The sequence below is a fragment of the Odocoileus virginianus genome, chromosome 11 (assembly GCF_023699985.2).
Source record: "Odocoileus virginianus isolate 20LAN1187 ecotype Illinois chromosome 11, Ovbor_1.2, whole genome shotgun sequence".
NCBI classification, from domain to species: Eukaryota; Metazoa; Chordata; class Mammalia; order Artiodactyla; family Cervidae; genus Odocoileus; species Odocoileus virginianus.
In genome coordinates this window covers 15768048-15782041 of record NC_069684.1, presented here as the reverse complement: position 1 = coordinate 15782041, position 13994 = coordinate 15768048, and the positions used below count along the sequence as shown (strand labels likewise).

At 42.7% G+C, this 13994-nt stretch overlaps 1 protein-coding gene across 6 annotated transcripts in view; it reads right to left on the bottom strand.

Moving 5' to 3' along the window:
* Window positions 1–13994, bottom strand: part of NMNAT2 (nicotinamide nucleotide adenylyltransferase 2) — a 207342-nt gene that overhangs the window by 33206 nt on the left and 160142 nt on the right. For all 6 annotated transcript variants that reach the window (XM_070473961.1, XM_070473962.1, XM_070473960.1 and 3 more), the window contains 3 exons: window positions 3408–3496; window positions 2529–2596; window positions 272–350 (listed from right to left, as the gene is read on the bottom strand). In XM_070473961.1, the coding sequence (XP_070330062.1) occupies window positions 272–350; window positions 2529–2596; window positions 3408–3496 (236 nt within the window). The remainder of the gene's footprint in view (window positions 1–271; window positions 351–2528; window positions 2597–3407; window positions 3497–13994) is intronic.

The window sequence follows — 13994 nt, the reverse complement described above, 5'->3', positions numbered from 1 at the left end:
TCTGAAGTTTCCCAGCTGCGGGCTTCTGAATCCTGCCCTGAACTTGCTGCCGGGAGATGAAAACTGCCCCCAGTCATATTCAGGAGGAGGATGAGGCAGGGAGCAGGCTCTGGGGCTGCTCTGGGTTCCCGGTTTCACTGCCCGCCTGGATGCTGCTCAGAGCCTGGTCTCCCCATGGCTGGTGGAGAAGCTGGAAACGACTGGGGCAGTCCACCTTTCCCAGGCCTCCTGGCTTCTGTGGGCCACCGGCCCAGAGCCCGGCCCAGCTCACCTTCATGAGGTCCCGATGGTGTTCGAGGACGCTGCAGGTCGTCTGCCAGGTGTCCTGGTAGCACTCCCACGGGTCCACCCTGACGATCAGAAAGACAAATTTCCCTCGGTTTCCATTCTCACACTCTTCGCTTACAGGTTCCTTCCAAAGGCATAGCTCAAAAAGCTTACACAGACTTGGTCATAGCGTGTACTTAGATCTCGAATCAAATAAAATATGAGCTTGAAATACCTTCCTGAGTCTCAGTTTCCCCTCTGTAAAATGAGAGGAAAATGCTACAGGCTTACATGAACCAATGCTGGCACTGGTCTGGCCAGGTTTAACACCAGTACCAGACCCACCCAACTGTGGGGCTTTGCGTAAGTTCTGTGATTTTTGGTGCTCACTTTTCCCATTTGTAAAATGAGAATAACAACAATAACTCTCCTGTGGAATTATTAAAAGGGGTCAGTGAGTTGTACATGCAAAGTGCTTAGAATAGCATCTTGCTCTCATTCTGGGGAATTCTCTTCTGGGCCTTATAGGATTCTGATAAGAACGAAATGAGCCAGGCCCTCATCAAGTGGTGACTGCAGTTACCTGAACTGGGGAAAATGCCCGTGTTGGCCTCTGCGTGCAGCGGGGTGCCCGGTGGGCATGGAGGTGGGTGCAGCAGCCACACTGGAAGGCACAGTCCCTGGACCGGCCGCTCCTGCTGCACGCAGGACGTGAAGTGAGCCGGGACCCAGGCCCAGAGAGAGGGAGCAGTCGGGCTTCATTACCAACTTAATGAGCTGCTAAACTGGGACGTTTCTCAAATACGGTCTTAGCAGTTGAGCATTCTGTCACCTCCCACCAGGCGGCACAGCTAGGGTTCCCAGAGATGAGACCTCACGAACTGAAAACCCTCAGAGACCCGGCTTGCCCTGAGCCTGACCCCCTCAGATCCCTGACCTGAGACGGGCATCCTCTCTGAGATGGGCAGACCCCGGACCTGGCTGAACAGCTTCCCTGGTGCCCAGGGACTCTGCGGGCCCAGCCCCCATGTTCGGAGCTAGCTCTGACCTCTCTGGTGACCTCAATTCTCAAACTTCTGATGTCCCTAGCCCCTGGAGCAGCGCAGTACGTGCTCAGTATGTGTTGAAGCAAAGACGGAATTATTTCAGAGTCTTCTAATCACAGACAAGCAGGAACTGTCTCCTGTCCCACACTTCCCCCACTGGACCCTTCTTTCCCCTGAGATCATGCTGGGCAGAGCTGAGAGGCTTCGCTTCTACCCAGACTTGACCACAGACGTTCTTTCCTCTCAAGCTCCTTGACTTCTCCTAGCTGTCTCCCAACCTCACCTCCATCTCGGGGCAGTGGGTGGGTTGGGGGTGGGGATGAGAAAGTCTATAAAGGGCATGCGCTGCTCCCACAAATCACTGCACACAAATGGCACAGATCACCGTTTAATTATCATCTTTGCTTCCCTTCACTGCTCTCATTTCCGCCCACCCCATCTCTCCCCCGCTAACTCTCCAGAGCCCTCATTCTGAGGTCGGCGGCCCTTCATTTCCTTCCTTTCATGGAAACCTCTAGGTGCTGCTTATTCTTTCGTGAGGGGGAATTAGGGGACACATGGTGTGTCGTTATTTTTTTTAAATCGTCATCTTCTCATGCAAATTATAACTGTAGGAGCTTTGGGGAGCATAATTAGCATAATTAGTGGAAGTCTGCTTTAATTACACCACCAGCTCAGTGGATAATGGTGTCTGCCATCTTAGCGAGCGGACCATCCAGGGACCCTCTGAGGGAAAGGCCGTGTGCACTCATATCCCACCGACACACACCTCTGTCCCGCCCTCGGCGAGGGGCCCTAGGGTTCCTGAACAGAAGTAGAAAACAGCCAAGGCCGGGAACCTTCCCTGAAAGGTAGTGAAGAGCTCATGCAAGTGAGTGGGGATGGAAGCGGAGAGGCATTTTGAGTTTTCTGGCCCTGCTCCACCCCAGTCCCCATGATCTTTTTGGAAACTCTGAGCAGACTCTTGAGTCCACAGGTGCCAGAGCAGATGAAACACTGAAAGCTCCCTCTTTAGTTTCACTGGCTCCATGGCTTGGTTAAAAAATAAGCCATCAGGCCACCCCAGAATGTTTATGTAATTATCGCCTGCGTGGGGCTAATACCATGCTCTGCACGCCTGCGGGGTCCAAACTGCTGTGGGGACCCTTCTTCTTTCCCACCCAGCCCCAGGGAGCCCCAGGGCCGCCCACTTTGGCACCCTGAGGTAAACCCTACCTGATCCAGTCGGAATTCTGGACGGCCAGCTGACACATGATGAGACGGTGCCGGCTTGACACAAGACCCTGAGAAGCAACAGAGCGATCGCTGAGAGGCCGGCCCTGCTCCCCACAGGCTCCCCAAGACGCCATCCCACGTCTGCCCGTTATAAAAGTGCGGCATTGTTCAGGGCTGACAGAGAGTGAGAAGGAGCCCTCCACGTGTCCGCCTGCCACACGCAGGCATGGAGTGGAGGTGCCGGGCGGGGAGAAGAGACGGAAGGCAGGGTGTGAGTGGTACGCTCCCCTCCCCGTCAAGAGTCGGAGGTGAGCCTCCACCGACGGACGAAGCAGCCAGGGTGCGCCCAGCACAGAGATGAGGGAGACAGCATAGCAAGTGCTGCCTGGTCTCCCGGCTCCATCGGGCTGGGTGACTTCCCCGGAGCCCACCAGGTTGTATCTGGGGGAGGAGGTGAAGGACTGGGACAGAATCCGGATTTTCTGGGATGTGGGGCAGGGAGGGAGGGAAAGGGAACATGAATTGTAAGGCAGATTATTATAAGAGGCAGAGGCCTTTCTCCTACAATCCCAGGAAAGATTGCCCAGCCCATAACCAGCCACCAGTCTGGCATCCTCGGCCCTCGGCAGGTGGACCAGCTCCTCTTCTAACGCGTTCTGACTGGGCCTGGGCATGGGCAGCTGTTTCCCCCAGCTGCTGCCCAACTCCCACTGGCTCAGGTCTGACTGTGGCCCAGAGATGGGAAGCAGGACACTTGCTACTGGGTGGTCTGTGTTTCTAAGAATCTCAGCAGAGATGGCAGTGGGGCAGTTTTACGCCAGTGGCATCATTAGGTCAAGAAAGGGGGTTAGGGAGGATGGAGACAAAGGAGAAACCCACCTGTTTTCCATAGGAGTCGTGGACAGGAGAGACGATCCCACCAATGACAATAAACCTTCCAGTTTTGTGTAGATAATCCCTGGCTCTTTCTAATTAAGAGAAGAAAACCTCACATTAAAAAGAGGAAAGGTGTGGGTTAAAGGTGATCGTTGAAATCAATACCTTCAGCTTATTTCCCATCTTTCTTGCCATTTTAATGGAAAGTGCCAACTTTCAAAGCAAACATAGGTGGTTCAAAAGGTGCTGGAACCAGATTTCAGCTCCCAAAGCAAAATGATTTAGAACTCAAGGGGATTAATCCAGGTTTAAAGGTCCAGTGCTGGATGATTTTAGAGAGATTTAAAACAAGCACCTCCTTCAAAGCAACTGATTGGAATTTACCACTATGATCACTAGCAGAAATTATTCCAAAGCGGAGGAGTCCTTTTTAAAAAAGAAAAAAGAAGAACCTTCTTATAATATGAAAGGTGGGCTGATTGCTTCATCTAGTTATTCAGAAGAGGAAATCCATCAAAACAAATTTCAAGGGCCTTCTACGTAATTAGGGAGAATTAACAATCAAACCAGAAAAACTGTCATTACAGTTGGTTGAGAAAAGTTCAGCCAAAGAAAAGCTCCCCCCTTTCCTTTTCTGTTGAAAATAATCTGGGATGTTGCTTTTTCAAATTTACCAGACAAGCCCAATTTCATTTTCATGAGCCAATACAGCTAATTAAGAAGGGATGAAGGTTTTTGGTTCTATCTTTCTTCTGGGGCAGCTCACTGTACAAATTGAATAGCACTGAGCATCTAGAGCTGAGGGAAGGTGGCATGGATTTACTCAACAGTGAGGGAGTCTGTAAGGGACCAGGGGCTTGGGTGGCAGAACTGGCTGTGTAGTTTACAAGCAAGGTTCCCGGATTACCTTGCTGGCTCTCTTACAACTTAAAAATAAGTCGTCTCATCAGCCTGCACGCTGCAACTACTGAGCCGTGCACTCCAGAGACTGCACTCGACAACTAGAGAAGTCTACACACTGCAGTGAAGACCCGGCTCAGCCACCCCCCCGACCCACACCCCTTGCCAAAAAAAAAACAATTGTATCTTCTTTGTGGTCTCTTTAAAAAAATAATAATAATTAAAAAAATAAGTCTCATCACATTTGCCTTTTCCTTTTTTCAACGTGAAATCTCGGAGCTTTTTTTAAAGAGATCTTTTTAAAAAATAATAGTAAACTTTATATTTTGGCATAGTTTTAGATGTACAGAATAACTGAGCAGATAGTACACAGAGTTCTATGTATTCAACCCCCCATCTTTTGACCTCCCCCACACCCCATTTCCCCTATTATAACCCTATACAAACTTGTGCTTGTGTGGTATAATTGTTACATTTGATGGGCCCGTGTTGACCCATTATTATTAACTACAGGCCATAGTTTACATTGAGATTCACTGTTTGTGTTGTAAGGTTCTATGGGTTTTGACAAATGCATAATGACACGTGTCCATATTACAGTTTCGTGGAAAATACTTTCTCCCCCTGAAAATCCATTGTGCTGTGCCAATTCATCTCTCTCCCTCCCCACCACCACTGGTAACCACTGATCTTTTTACTATCTCTGTAGTTTCGCCTTTTCCAAAATGCCAAACAGTTGGAACCACACAGCATGTAGCCTCTTTAGACAGACTTCTTCCACTTAGTGATTTGTATTTAAGGTTCCTCCAGGTCTTTCCCTGGTCTGATAACTCGTTTCTTTTTATTGCTGAATAATAATCCATTGTCTGGACATACCACAGTTGGTTTATGCATTCACTAACTGAAGGTCATCTTGGCTGCTTTCAGTTTTCATGGATTATGAATAAAGCTGATGTTACAATCACATATAGATTTTTGAGTGAACATACATTTCAACTTAGGTAACTATTTATAAGTGTGATTGTGGGGACATATGGTAAAAGTATGTCTAATTTTGCACGAAACTGCCAAAGTGTCTTCCAAAGCGGGTGTGCAATTTAGCATTCCCGCCAGCAATGAGCGGGCGTTCCTGTTGCTCCACCAGCATTTAGCATTTTAGCATTACCAGTTTTGTCTTCCTATTTGAACCATTCTAACAAGTGTGCCACTTTTGCCTTTTAAAAGATGACTGATATTATTTCACTTATTTGCAAATCTTACTTTGAGGTCAAGGATAAACTGAAGACCCTGTAGCAAAACCTTTTTGATATCTGAATAAATTCTTTAGCCTCCCCTCTTCGCTTTGCCCTGTGTACCCCAGTCTTCCTTAGGATCATTTTCGTATGGCCTTTGACTATCACCGATCCTGTGCTGCAATAAGCCAGACCTTCCTTCCTCTCCCTGTCTTATAGAAAGTGTCCTCTATTTACTTTCCACTTGCCCAAGTTTTGTGTTTGAAGCTCAGCTCTACCCCACGTCCGGCATGCCTGCCCTGGCAACAATTCCCTTTGCTGGACTTATTGACCTACTGGCTCCCTGATCACCCTGTTCAAGGGACCTGGTCCGGAAATTATTTCTGAAAGTGTATGTCTTTGCTTCTCTTCTGTACAGAATTCTTCAAAGCTAGGGGACTTTGCTGTAGAGAAGAGGTCCCAAACTGATAAGAAGATGTGCAATTAACATACATGTGAGAACAAGCTGAGAATAATATGATTTACATTCAAACAACAACCTTGGCTTGTTTCACTGCCACTGTGCAGGCTTAAGAAAACATATCCATGGTCCGAAAGTCATTCAGTCTGTCTCCCATGCCAAAGACTTCTTAGGTTCTTAAGCACTTGGTACAGTGGCTTGTTCACTGAGCGATACATGTTCAACAAGTGCTCATACCTAAAAGGTTCATGTAGCCACCTCCCTTTAGGGGTTTTTTTCCAGAGGGCCATATTGATCCAGAGAGTCATCCACTCTGTTCCTCAGACTACACACGGGAATTTTCAAAAGAAATAGGTTGCACCAAGCAACCTCACTGCCTTAGAAAATGCTACCCTTTTGCTCTGGCCAATATGAGTGGCCACTTCCCCTGGCAATGCTCCATTGCTCACAAAGGAGCAATTTCTGAAAGGAACAGCCCCAACCCTAACCCTGAAAAAAGAATTCTTGATCTGAAGTAGTTAAGCCCAGAAAAGTCATGATGGTGATCATGCAGGCAATTCAATTCATTTAACATTTATTGAGCACAAAATACCATGACGGATGCCAGAGGGATAAGAGTGGCTTTATTTCTTATTCTCCACAGGTTCACAATAGTGGAGAAACAGAATGCTATACTGATGGCTCTAATGAGAGACAAATTGGGTGAGTGCTATAGCCATGGCTTTCAATGCTGTTGTCGGTGGCAGTATTTTACTATAACTTACAGTAAGAAACACATTTTATGTCCTGACACAATACATACATATGTATGTTTATGCATAATTAACTGAAACAACTGTTACAATATTGTCTAGTGTATTTTATTCTGGTAGTCATAAATTTAAGTAAAAAGCTGCTCACAACCTAGGTATGTGTGGCAACCTACTGCTTGAACAACTCTATGACATACTAAGGCAAGGGGAAGAAGGTACAGGAGAGATAATTTTGTCTTTCCAAGGAGAATGAGCAGTTCCAGCAGATACCCAGAAATCGCACAATGTAAAGAAAGCTCACCCACTAGTTTAGTCTTAAGCACTAGGGTTAGGCTGTGGGGGGTTGGTAGGGGTGGGGTGAGGGTGACGGAGGGATACTGTTGGCTAAGCAAGCAGGCATCAAATTTGAGAGGGCCCTGAAAGCCAGGCCAAGGAGTGTGACTTCTATGTCACTGATTGGCCAACATGTAATCTGCGGACCACTTGCGTCGGAATCACCAGGGGAAGTCTATTAAAATGCAGGTTTTTAGGTCCTGCTCAAGTTCTGAGTCAAAATCTCTGGCATTAAGTCTTAGTCTAGGGTTTCCCTGATAGCTCAGTTGGTAAAGAATCTGCCTGCAATGCAGGAGGCCCTGGTTCGATTTCTGGATTGGGAAGATGTTCTGGAGAAGGGACAGGCTACCCACTCCAGTATTCTTGGGCTTCCCTTCTGGTTCAGCCGGTAAAGAATCCACATGCAATGAGGGAGACCTGGATTCGATCCCTGGGTTAGGAAGATCCCCTGGAGAAGGGAAAGGCTACCTATTCCAGTATTCTGACCTGGAAAATTCCATGGACTGTATAGTCCATGGGGTTGCAAAGAGTCAGACATGACTGAGCGACTTTCACTTTTAAAATTAGTATCCGTAGGTGATGCTTCTGATTGCTAAAGTTGGAGAAAACAGGCATACATTGACAACAACCATAAGGTTGAGAAGTATAGATAATAGGGCATCACTGAAGGCTATTTAACATGAGGAGTGATACGCTCTGAACTAGAAGAGAAACTCACAGAACAGATAGTGCAGTGGTGAAAAATCCTACCTTGAAGGAGACAGTCATTCCCGGCAGGAAGTTTTGGGCCAGGTGGTGGGTGAGGAATAAAGGAAGAAATGTGTGACTGCTTAGTTGCTCAGTCCTGTCCGACTCTGTGACTCCAAGGACTATAGCCCGCCAGGCTCCTCTGTTCATGGAATTCTTCAGGCAAGAAGACTGGAATGGGTTGCCATTTTCTTCTCCAGGGGACCTTCCCGACCCTGGGATCAAACCTTGGTTTCCTGCATTGCAGGTAGATTCTTTATTGTCTGAACCACCAGGGAAACCGAAAAGAAGACCCATCGAAAACTTCCCAGGGAATGTTTAGGGACCATGGATTTCCTCCTCTCTCTAGACACTTGTTTGCTTTGCCTCTGGGTCCCTGCAGTTGGATGTGTCAATGCCATGTCATCGGTCTTTCAGACCAGACATCTGTGACTGTACTAATAGCACTAGGTTTTATACTCCGCAATTCACTTGTTGCCTTATTATCCTTTAATTTGAACGGAATGTCAGGCAAGAAGAAAACTGGAACCCAGCTAAACAAAAATGGCCAGGAACAGATACAATTACGTTTTTTTTTTTTCCCCATAGAGATTTTATATGGCGAAAAAGTCTATTTATTAGTAACTCAGGAACTATAATACTGTAGAAACAACACTGAACTTGGGTTCATAAGACTTCTGGATCTTGGGGTAAGTCACTGAATTTCTCTGAGCCTTAGGTTTCCATATCTGTAAAATGCCTTCTTTGCAAGGTTGTTATGAAAATCATATTAAATTCTGAATATAAAAGATGCATAATGCCCATGTGGTTTCATTGGAGAAGTTCAGCAAACATTTAAAGAAGAATTAAAACCAATGCTACTGGGACTTGCCTAGTGGCCCAGTGGTTAAGACCTGCTTCCTAATGCAGGGGACACTGGTTCGACCCCTGGCCCAGGAAGATCCCACGTGCAATGAGGCAACTATTAGTAAGACCATGCAACACAACGACTGAGCCAGTGTGCCCTAGAGCCTGTGCTCCGAAACAAGAGAAGCCACTGCAACTAGAAGCCCTCACCCTGCAACTAGAGAGCAGCCCCTGCTCGCCACAGAGTAAGCCTGTGCATAGCAACGATGTCCGAGGGCAGTCAGAAAAACAAACGACAAACCAAAAACCCTAATGCTACAGAAGGATCTAATGGGAAACATGGCAGCTATAATTGATTGATAAGTAAAATGCTTCTAGGGCTTCCCTGCTAGCTCAGCTGGTAGAGAATCCACCTGCAGTGCAGGAGACCTGACTTCGGTCCCTGAGTTGGAAAGATTCCCTGGAGGAAGGAAAGGCTACCCACATCAGTATTTAACTCAATTCTGACACCATCAACCTGGAGATAGCATCAGATCCCACAGGTTAAGGGTTCAGTCTTGTAAGACTGCCTCCTCCCTTTCAGATGTCAGATTCTAAGCTCACATGTTACTATGCTTCTGATCGACCAAAGGGCTACAAACTGGAGTTACCCATGACATAGTCCTTGGACTTTACATGCCAGTCACAAGTCAAGGTTGTTAACCTGTATTTCTGACCAACTGGCTATAAATTAGAGGCTCCCATGATGGCCTCCTTTATTTGATTAGTTTACTAGAGCAACTCACAGAACTCAGGAAATCTGTTTACTCACTAGATTACCAATTTATTACAAGGGATATTAAAGAATACCAATCAACAGCCATATGAAGAGATACATGTGGTGAGGTCCAGAACAAAGGAGCCTCTGTCCTCATGGAGTTTGGGGTCTCATGGAATTTGGGACATGGTGCAGTGGTATGTGGAAGCACGGTTTCCCCAACCTAGAAGATCTTTGAACCCTTGGCTTCTTGGTTTTTTAATGGAGACGTCATTATTTAGGCATGATTGATTAAATTGGCTATTGGTGATTGATTCAGCCTCCAACCCCTACCTCTCCCCCAGAAATGAGAGGCTGGAACTGAAAGTCCCTGCCTTCTATTCTTACTTGCTTTACAAAAGTCACCTCATCAATAGCAGCCTAGTTGTGGTGGAAGGGAACGAAGGCAAGAGACCAAGTATTAAAATAAAAGACGCTCCCATTGCTTCTATCACTCAGGAAAGCCCAAGAGTTTTGGGAGCTGTAAGAAAGAAACTGTGCACAAAGAGCAAATATATATGAAAAATGTATATGGGGACATCTGAATGACCCCATATTTCTTATAAATCACTGCACATTGCAATCACAGCATGGCAATAACACTGTATTACATAATTTAAATTTGCTAAGAGTGTAGAACTTAAATGTTCTCACCAAAAAATAAATATGTGAGGTGACTGACAGACATGTTAATTAACTAGATGAGAGGAATCTTTTGATAATGTATACTTAAATCACCACGATGCACACTTTATCTAAAAATTGCATATGTCAATTACACCTTAATAAAGCTGAAATTAAAAAAAATCCTAGCATTTCTCTAGAAAACAGAAAAAGGAACTCTTTCCAACTGATTTTATGAAGCCAGTATTGCTCTGATATAAAAATCAGGCAAAGAGAGTACAAAATATGCAAAAATCACTAGCAAAGTATTAGCAAATAGAATCCAGTTGTATATAGAAAGAATTATATACCATGACTAAGTGTCATGTAATCCAGAGATAGAAGGCTGTTTCAATATTTGAAAAATCATTCAGTGTAATTCATCACGTTAACAGGCTAAAGAAGAAAAACCACATGACAATATCAATTGATGCAGAAAAAGCAGCTGACAAAATTCACCATTCGTTCATGATAAAAACTCAGAGAAGTAGGAATAGAAGGAACTTCTTCAACATGATAAAGAACATCATCATACTTAAAGCAAACATCATACTTAAAGATGAAAGACTGAATGCTTTCTTCCTAAGATTAGGAACAAGGCAAGGATGGTTACTCTTACCACTGCTGTTCAACATGGTGCTGGAAGTTCTAGCTGGCTCAGTAAGGAAAGAAAAAGAAATTAAAGACCAAGAAATCAAAAAGAAAAATATCTATCTCTGTTGCATATGGCATGAAAGTCTCACTTAGAAATCCCGAGAGATCTACAAGAAAATTCTAAGAAGTAATAAGTGAGTTCTATAAGATCATAAGGTAAAAGATCAACATAAGAAAGAAGGCTTGGGAAAGAACATCAAGAAAAAAAAGAAGAGATGGAGAAAAGCTTTTGTATACAAACATATAAATAATATGTATAATATATACATTTTAGAAAACTTATGAATTTTTGCCTAACTTAAAAATTTATGACATTTTGACTCTACTTGTTTGACTTAGTATGAATAGAATTTGAGGCACTTCTAATTAAAAAAAAAAATATATATATATGTGCAAAAGCAACAAAGGTTTACTGTATAGCAAGGGAACTACAGTCAATATCTTATAATAACTTACAATGGAAAATAATTTCAAAAATAATATATGTGTGCATATAAAACTGAAACAGCTTGCTGTACACCTGAAACACTGTAAGTCAACTATGGCTCAATAAAATATATGTATTAAGAAAAAATCAATATAAGAAAATCAATTGCATTTCTCTATGCTAGCAAAAAGTACATGGAAATTGAAATTTAAAATACAAGATGACTGGGACTTCCCTGGTGGTCCAGTGGTTAAGAATCCACCTTCCAATGCAGGGCATGCAGGTTCAATCCCCAGTGGGGAAACTGAGATCCTACATGCCTTGGGGCAACTAAGTCTGAGGGTGCTAAGTCTGCTGAGCCAGGGCGCTCTGGAGTCCATGTGCCACAACTAGAGAGAAGCCTGCTTGCTGCAACAAAGATCCTGTGTGCCACAACTAAGACCCAACGCAGCCAAATAAATAAATGAAAAAAAAAATACAAGATGACATAGCCATTCAAAAATAAAATACTTAGGAATAATATAATAAAACATATATAGAATTCTGAAAGACACATGTACTCCAGTGTTCACCGCAGCAATATTTACAGTAGACAGGATATGGAAACAACCTAGATGTCCATCGACAGATGCATGGATAAAAAAGTTGTGGTATATTTATACAATGGACTATTACTCAGCCATAAAAAGAATGAATTTGAGTCAACTATAGTGAGGTGGATGAACCTAGAGCCTCTTATACAGAGTGAAGTAAGTCAGAAAGAGAAAAACAAGTATCATACATTAACACATATATATGGAATCTAGAAAAATGGTACTGATGAACTTAGTAGAGAACAGACTTATGGACACAGTGGGAGAAGGTGAGGATGGGATGAACTGAGAAAGTAGCATTGACACATATACATATCATGAGTAAAACAGATAGATAGTGGGAAGTTACTGAATAACACAGGGAGCCGAGCCTGGTGCTCCATGATAACCTAGAGGGGTCATAATATATAATTTTGACTGATTCACATTGTTGTATGGCAGAAACCAATACAAAATTGGAGAGAAATTATCCACCAATTAAAAATTAAACAAAATTTAAAAAATACATAGAACTTGTATGCTAAAAGCTATGAAATGCTGATGAAAGAATCACAGAAGATCTAAATAAATGTTGAATCATACCACATAAAATGACAAGCTACTCTGAAAAATAATTTATGGATTAAAAGACTCAACATAGCAAAGATATTAATTCCCAAAATTTATATATAAATTTGATGCATTTCCTATCAAAATCTCAGCAAGGATTTCTTTTTGCATAAATGAAGACAAAATAATTCTAAAATTTATATGGAAAGGTAAAGGAGCTAAATAGTTAATGCCGTTAAAAAAAAAGAATAATAAAGTGGGGAAAATCAATCTATCCAAATTTTAAATACTATTATATAACTATAGAAATCAAGTGGGAGGTGTTGGCAGGGAGTTAGACACAAAGGTCAATGAAACAGAACAGAGAATCTAAAAATAGCCCCATACAAGGAAGGCCAAGTGAATTTTGACAAAAGCACAAAAACAATTCAGTGGAGATAGGACTGTTTTTTCAATAAATGGTGCTGAAGCAACAGGACAGCCATAGACCAAAAACAAAATAAAAACAAACTGAACTTGATGTAAATCTCATATACAAAAGTTAGTTCAAAATGGATCATACAATATTGTAATTAGCCTCCAATTAAAATAAATAAATTAATTTAAAAAAACAAAATGGATCACAGATTTAAATTATGTAAAATGAAAAACTATAAAACTTCTAGATGAAAATGTGGGAGAAAATCTTTGGGTCCAGGGCTTGGTGAAGACTCTTCAACAAGACACCTAAAACAGGATGTATAAAAACAAACCACAATAAACTGGACTTTAATAAAATAAACTTTTTTTTCTATGAAAGACCTTCTTAAGACGATGAAAAAACAAGTTATAGGCTGGGAGAAAATGTTTGCATCCAAATGTCTTAAGATTAATATTTAGAACATAGAAAGGACTCAAAACTTAGCAGTGGAAAAACTAACAATACAACTAGAAAATGGGTAAATGACACGAAAAGACATTTCACTGACTAGGACAAATGGTGAAGATGGTGAAGATGGTGAGGAAACATATGAAATGGTGTTTACTATCTCTAAGCATGAAGAAACATAAATTAAGACCAGGAGGAAATACCCCATTCACTAATAGAACGGCTAAAAGAAGAAAGAACAACAATGCCAAATGGTGGTAAGGATGTGGAGAAACTGGGTTCCTGATACATTGCTGGTGGAAATGTAAAATGGCAAGCTACTCTAAAAAACAGTTTGGTAGTTTCTTAAAGAACTAAATATCCACTTACCATATGACTCAGCAATTGCACTCCTGGGTATTCATCCCAAAGAAATGAAAACATGTCTATACAAAAATCTGTATATGAATGCTCATATCAACTTTACTTATAATAACCAAATACAGTAAACAAGTAAAATAGCCTACAATTTTAGGCTAACAGTTCAGGTAAACGGTTAGACTGTGGTACATCCATATCGTGGAATAGTACATAGCAACAAAAAGGAACAAATTGATTTGAAACAAACAAAAAGGTAAAAATTGTAAATGCAACAATTGATAGATCAACAGCTTATCACATTGAGTGGGGAAAAAAAAAGCCTATCTCAAAAGGTTCCATACTGTATGATTCTATTTATATAATATTCTCAGAAATTATATAGATTAGTGGTTGCCAATGGTTAGGGGTGA